General features: G+C 44.5%; 1 protein-coding gene across 1 annotated transcript in view; it reads left to right on the forward strand.

Annotated features, from left to right (window-relative positions):
• The window catches only part of LOC308321081 (endothelin-converting enzyme-like 1), a gene marked incomplete at its 5' end in the record, with an annotated part of 49,247 nt that overhangs the window by 26,991 nt on the left and 14,756 nt on the right, over positions 1-7,500 (forward strand). The window contains 2 exon segments of the mRNA XM_080771872.1: positions 2,231-2,329; positions 4,049-4,123. Coding sequence (XP_080627998.1) covers positions 2,231-2,329; positions 4,049-4,123 — 174 coding nt within the window.

Consider the following 7,500-nt stretch of genomic DNA (forward strand, 5'->3'; position numbering starts at 1 on the left):
GCTCTGGTCCCTCCAGGTCTTTATTTAACCCTGGTCTGCTCTGGTGTCTCCAGGTCTTTATTTAACCCTGGTCTGCTCTGGTCCCTCCAGGTCTTTATTTAACCCTGGTCTTCTCTGGTGTCTCCAGGTCTTTATTTAACCCTGGTCTTCTCTGGTCCCTCCAGGTCTTTATTTAACCCTGGTCTTCTCTGGTCCCTCCAGGTCTTTATTTAACCCTGGTCTGCTCTGGTCCCTCCAGGTCATCTTTAACCCTGGTCTGCTCTGGTCCCTCCAGGTCATCTTTAACCCTGGTCTGCTCTGGTGTCTCCAGTTCTTTATTTAACCCTGGTCTGCTCTGGTCCCTCCAGGTCTTTATTTAACCCTGGTCTGCTCTGGTGTCTCCAGGTCTTTATTTAACCCTGTGCTGCTCTGGTGTCTCCAGGTCTTTATTTAACCCTGTGCTGCTCTGGTGTCTCCAGGTCTTTATTTAACCCTGGTCTGCTCTGGTGTCTCCAGGTCTTTATTTAACCCTGGTCTGCTCTGGTCCCTCCAGGTCTTTATTTAACCCTGTGCTGCTCTGGTGTCTCCAGGTCTTTATTTAACCCTGGTCTGCTCTGGTGTCTCCAGGTCTTTATTTAACCCTGTGCTGCTCTGGTCCCTCCAGGTCTTTATTTAACCCTGGTCTGCTCTGGTGTCTCCAGGTCTTTATTTAACCCTGGTCTGCTCTGGTCCCTCCAGGTCTTTATTTAACCCTGGTCTGCTCTGGTCCCTCCAGGTCTTTATTTAACCCTGGTCTTCTCTGGTGTCTCCAGGTCTTTATTTAACCCTGGTCTTCTCTGGTCCCTCCAGGTCTTTATTTAACCCTGGTCTTCTCTGGTCCCTCCAGGTCTTTATTTAACCCTGGTCTGCTCTGGTCCCTCCAGGTCATCTTTAACCCTGGTCTGCTCTGGTCCCTCCAGGTCATCTTTAACCCTGGTCTGCTCTGGTGTCTCCAGTTCTTTATTTAACCCTGGTCTGCTCTGGTCCCTCCAGGTCTTTATTTAACCCTGGTCTGCTCTGGTCCCTCCAGGTCTTTATTTAACCCTGGTCTGCTCTGGTGTCTCCAGGTCTTTATTTAACCCTGGTCTGCTCTGGTCCCTCCAGGTCTTTATTTAACCCTGGTCTGCTCTGGTCCCTCCAGGTCTTTATTTAACCCTGGTCTGCTCTGGTCCCTCCAGGTCTTTATTTAACCCTGTGCTGCTCTGGTGTCTCCAGGTCTTTATTTAACCCTGGTCTGCTCTGGTGTCTCCAGGTCTTTATTTAACCCTGGTCTGCTCTGGTGTCTCCAGGTCTTTATTTAACCCTGTGCTGCTCTGGTGTCTCCAGGTCTTTATTTAACCCTGTGCTGCTCTGGTGTCTCCAGGTCTTTATTTAACCCTGGTCTGCTCTGGTGTCTCCAGGTCTTTATTTAACCCTGGTCTTCTCTGGTCCCTCCAGGTCTTTATTTAACCCTGGTCTTCTCTGGTCCCTCCAGGTCTTTATTTAACCCTGGTCTGCTCTGGTCCCTCCAGGTCATCTTTAACCCTGGTCTGCTCTGGTCCCTCCAGGTCATCTTTAACCCTGGTCTGCTCTGGTGTCTCCAGTTCTTTATTTAACCCTGGTCTGCTCTGGTGTCTCCAGGTCTTTATTTAACCCTGGTCTGCTCTGGTGTCTCCAGGTCTTTATTTAACCCTGTGCTGCTCTGGTCCCTCCAGGTCTTTATTTAACCCTGGTCTGCTCTGGTGTCTCCAGGTCTTTATTTAACCCTGGTCTGCTCTGGTGTCTCCAGGTCTTTATTTAACCCTGTGCTGCTCTGGTGTCTCCAGGTCTTTATTTAACCCTGGTCTGCTCTGGTGTCTCCAGGTCTTTATTTAACCCTGGTCTGCTCTGGTGTCTCCAGGTCTTTATTTAACCCTGGTCTGCTCTGGTGTCTCCAGGTCTTTATTTAACCCTGGTCTGCTCTGGTCCCTCCAGGTCTTTATTTAACCCTGGTCTGCTCTGGTCCCTCCAGGTCTTTATTTAACCCTGTGCTGCTCTGGTGTCTCCAGGTCTTTATTTAACCCTGGTCTGCTCTGGTCCCTCCAGGTCTTTATTTAACCCTGGTCTGCTCTGGTGTCTCCAGGTCTTTATTTAACCCTGGTCTGCTCTGGTCCCTCCAGGTCTTTATTTAACCCTGGTCTGCTCTGGTGTCTCCAGGTCTTTATTTAACCCTGTGCTGCTCTGGTGTCTCCAGGTCCAGGAGCTGGTGGAGGACATAAAGCACTCTCTGGACCTCCGGCTGCGGGAGCTGGACTGGATGGACGAGACCACCAAGCAGGCCGCCAGAGCCAAGGTACACAGTGAGACACTGTTCACACTCTATAGTCTATACGATGTGAGAGAACTCTGTCTGTCTCACTGTTCACACTCTATACTCTCTATATCTATACGATGTGAGAGAACTCTGTCTGTCTCACTGGCATTCATACACCGATGGCAGCGGAAACCATGCAAGGCACCAACCAGCACATCGGGAGCAATTAGGGGTTCAGTGTCTTGCTCAAGGACACTTCGACAGTAACTCTGGGGGAGCCCACAGGGTTCCAACTGGCAACCTTGCGGTTCCCATCCGGCCACTCTACCCCCTGAGCCACCGCCGCCCTGGTGGTAGGTCCTATAGGTAGAAGACATTTTGCAGAATCGTCCTCGGGTCTAGATGTGTTAACCCATTCTGACCTGAGATCAGATTCATACGAGGTTTCCACTGGACAACACACTGGTCTGATTAACCCATTCTGACCTGAGATCAGATTCTAAAAATGTCAGTCGTTCTTCGATTTTTCAAAAATAGCAGACCTACAAGCTCGTAGCGCGCCACTCGGTGGCGCGCTATGAGCTTGTAGATCTGCTATTTTTCAATAGCTAAAGCATAACATGATGCCGACACCAAAAGGGGTTCCCGTTCAGAATGGGTTAAGGGTCTGCACTGAACGATATATAAGGGTCTGCACTGAACGATAGCTAAAGTTATAATCCTTTTAGAGGGAAGTGCTGAATACACAGTGCTCTTCTGTAATCCTATAACACTGGTTCGCCTGATTAGCTTAATCGCGCGCTCGTGCGTGCGTGCGTGCGTGCGTGCGTGCGTGCGTGCGTGCGTGCGTGGGCTGTATATATTTTGTCACAATGTTTGCTTTATCTTGACGGGATAGAACAGAGACAGGAGGACACGAAGGGGAAATGAAACAAACTGTAGCTCCAGACAGAATGTAACACATTTAGTGCCGGACGTCCTTCAAAATAGGAGCTCTGGGGTGCCGGAGTTGTCTGATCGCTTTTACTCTGAAAGCCATGAACCGGAAACACTTTTCTAAAAAAGTTGACTTGACAAATTGACCTAATCGTTTTAATTTATACGATATATGATCCAAAAAGCGTTCATATTTTGCGGGAGAGAGACGGATGAGGAGCAGAAATGAAGCGCCAGCATATCGATCCGTTCATCACCACGGAGAGCGCCCTGGATCAGGAGATACGAGTCATTCTTTCCGCCGCGCTAACATGGGAGTCAACGACAAGCTAATAATTGCACAGAGCGAAAAGCGAAATGACAAAAAAAAGAATAGGAAAAATTCTGAATATTCTTATCTCGCCCCGTATCATTGAGGGTGCGCTATGACGTCCAGACACGTTCAAGGCTACAATCGTTTCGAATCCTTATGTCGTCCTTATGACGAAAAACGGAAATGGTGATCATTTTTATTTTGACGTTTCGGGACGGTTTCAACATGAAAAACACCGGTCTGACGTTTCTGAACCAATCAGAGCGTCGCATCCCTTCAGGCGATGGGACGGTAGCTATATGCTATACGCAGCAGCGTGGTGTGTGTTTGTTTACACGTCAGATATACCAGTTTACTGCTATGTGGCTTATTTCTACCCTATGATGTTTTCAGATACATATTTTGATATGATTCCTGTCTGCGCTCTCTCTCTCTCTCTCCATCTCTCTCTCTCTCTCTCTCTCTCTCTCTCTCTCTCTCTCTCTCTCTCTCTCTCTCTCTCTCCCCAGCTGCAACACATGATGGTAATGACGGGCTACCCAGACTTCCTGCTGAAACCGGAACTCATCGATCAGGAGTACGATGTGAGAGAACTCTGTCTGTCTCGCTGTTCACACTCTATAGTCTCTATATCTATACGATGTGAGAGAACTCTGTCTGTCTCGCTGTTCACACTCTATACTCTCTATATCTATATCTATACGATGTGAGAGAACTCTGTCTGTCTCACTGTTCACACTCTATACTCTCTATATCTATACTCTATACGATGTGAGAGAACTCTGTCTGTCTCACTGTTCACACTCTATACTCTCTATATCTATACTCTATACGATGTGAGAGAACTCTGTCTGTCTCACTGTTCACACTCTATAGTCTCTATATCTATATCTATACGATGTGAGAGAACTCTGTCTGTCTCACTGTTCACACTCTATAGTCTCTATATCTATACTCTATACGATGTGAGAGAACTCTGTCTGTCTCACTGTTCACACTCTATAGTCTCTATATCTATAGTCTATACGATGTGAGAGAACTCTGTCTGTCTCACTGTTCACACTCTATACTCTCTATATCTATATCTATACGATGTGAGAGAACTCTGTCTGTCTCACTGTTCACACTCTATACTCTCTATATCTATATCTATACGATGTGAGAGAACTCTGTCTGTCTCACTGTGCACACTCTATAGTCTCTATATCTATACGATGTGAGAGAACTCTGTCTGTCTCGCTGTTCACACTCTATACTCTCTATATCTATACTCTATACGATGTGAGAGAACTCTGTCTGTCTCACTGTTCACACTCTATACTCTCTATATCTATACTCTATACGATGTGAGAGAACTCTGTCTGTCTCACTGTTCACACTCTATACTCTCTATATCTATACTCTATACGATGTGAGAGAACTCTGTCTGTCTCGCTGTTCACACTCTATAGTCTCTATATCTATACGATGTGAGAGAACTCTGTCTGTCTCGCTGTTCACACTCTATACTCTCTATATCTATACTCTATACGATGTGAGAGAACTCTGTCTGTCTCACTGTTCATACTCTATACTCTCTATATCTATACTCTATACGATATGAGAGAACTCTGTCTGTCTCACTGTTCATACTCTATACTCTCTATATCTATACTCTATACGATATGAGAGAACTCTGTCTGTCTCACTGTTCACACTCTATAGTCTCTATATCTATACGATGTGAGAGAACTCTGTCTGTCTCGCTGTTCACACTCTATACTCTCTATATCTATACTCTATACGATGTGAGAGAACTCTGTCTGTCTCACTGTTCACACTCTATACTCTCTATATCTATACTCTATACGATGTGAGAGAACTCTGTCTGTCTCACTGTTCACACTCTATACTCTCTATATCTATACTCTATACGATGTGAGAGAACTCTGTCTGTCTCGCTGTTCACACTCTATAGTCTCTATATCTATACGATGTGAGAGAACTCTGTCTGTCTCGCTGTTCACACTCTATACTCTCTATATCTATACTCTATACGATGTGAGAGAACTCTGTCTGTCTCACTGTTCATACTCTATACTCTCTATATCTATACTCTATACGATATGAGAGAACTCTGTCTGTCTCACTGTTCACACTCTATACTCTCTATATCTATACGATGTGAGAGAACTCTGTCTGTCTCGCTGTTCACACTCTATAGTCTCTATATCTATACGATGTGAGAGAACTCTGTCTGTCTCACTGTTCACACTCTATACTCTCTATATCTATACGATGTGAGAGAACTCTGTCTGTCTCACTGTTCACACTCTACACTCTCTATATCTATACGATGTGAGAGAACTCTGTCTGTCTCACTGTTCACACTCTACACTCTCTATATCTATACTCTATACGATGTGAGAGAACTCTGTCTGTCTCACTGTTCACACTCTATAGTCTCTATATCTATACTCTATACGATGTGAGAGAACTCTGTCTGTCTCACTGTTCACACTCTATACTCTCTATATCTATACTCTATACGATGTGAGAGAACTCTGTCTGTCTCACTGTTCACACTCTATAGTCTCTATATCTATACGATGTGAGAGAACTCTGTCTGTCTCACTGTTCACACTCTATACTCTCTATATCTATACTCTATACGATGTGAGAGAACTCTGTCTGTCTCACTGTTCACACTCTATAGTCTCTATATCTATACTCTATACGATGTGAGAGAACTCTGTCTGTCTCGCTGTTCACACTCTATAGTCTCTATATCTATACGATGTGAGAGAACTCTGTCTGTCTCACTGTTCACACTCTATACTCTCTATATCTATACGATGTGAGAGAACTCTGTCTGTCTCACTGTTCACACTCTATAGTCTCTATATCTATACGATGTGAGAGAACTCTGTCTGTCTCGCTGTTCACATTCTATACTCTCTATATCTATAGTCTATACGATGTGAGAGAACTCTGTCTGTCTCACTGTTCACATTCTATAGTCTCTATATCTATACGATGTGAGAGAACTCTGTCTGTCTCGCTGTTCACACTCTATAGTCTCTATATCTATACGATGTGAGAGAACTCTGTCTGTCTCACTGTTCACACTCTATAGTCTCTATATCTATACTCTATACGATGTGAGAGAACTCTGTCTGTCTCACTGTTCACACTCTATAGTCTATATATCTATACTCTATACGATGTGAGAGAACTCTGTCTGTCTCGCTGTTCACACTCTATACTCTCTATATCTATACTCTATACGATGTGAGAGAACTCTGTCTGTCTCACTGTTCACACTCTATAGTCTCTATATCTATACGATGTGAGAGAACTCTGTCTGTCTCGCTGTTCACATTCTATACTCTCTATATCTATAGTCTATACGATGTGAGAGAACTCTGTCTGTCTCACTGTTCACACTCTATAGTCTCTATATCTATATCTATACGATGTGAGAGAACTCTGTCTGTCTCACTGTTCACACTCTATACTCTCTATATCTATACGATGTGAGAGAACTCTGTCTGTCTCACTGTTCACACTCTATACTCTCTATATCTATACGATGTGAGAGAACTCTGTCTGTCTCACTGTTCACACTCTATAGTCTCTATATCTATACGATGTGAGAGAACTCTGTCTGTCTCACTGTTCACACTCTATACTCTCTATATCTATACTCTATACGATGTGAGAGAACTCTGTCTGTCTCGCTGTTCACACTCTATAGTCTCTATATCTATACGATGTGAGAGAACTCTGTCTGTCTCACTGTTCACACTCTATACTCTCTATATCTATACTCTATACGATGTGAGAGAACTCTGTCTGTCTCGCTGTTCACACTCTATACTCTCTATATCTATACGATGTGAGAGAACTCTGTCTGTCTCACTGTTCACACTCTATAGTCTCTATATCTATACGATGTGAGAGAACTCTGTCTGTCTCACTG

Source organism: Protomyctophum bolini, assembly GCF_963924005.1.
Source record: "Protomyctophum bolini genome assembly, chromosome: 9".
Taxonomy (NCBI): Eukaryota; Metazoa; Chordata; class Actinopteri; order Myctophiformes; family Myctophidae; genus Protomyctophum; species Protomyctophum bolini.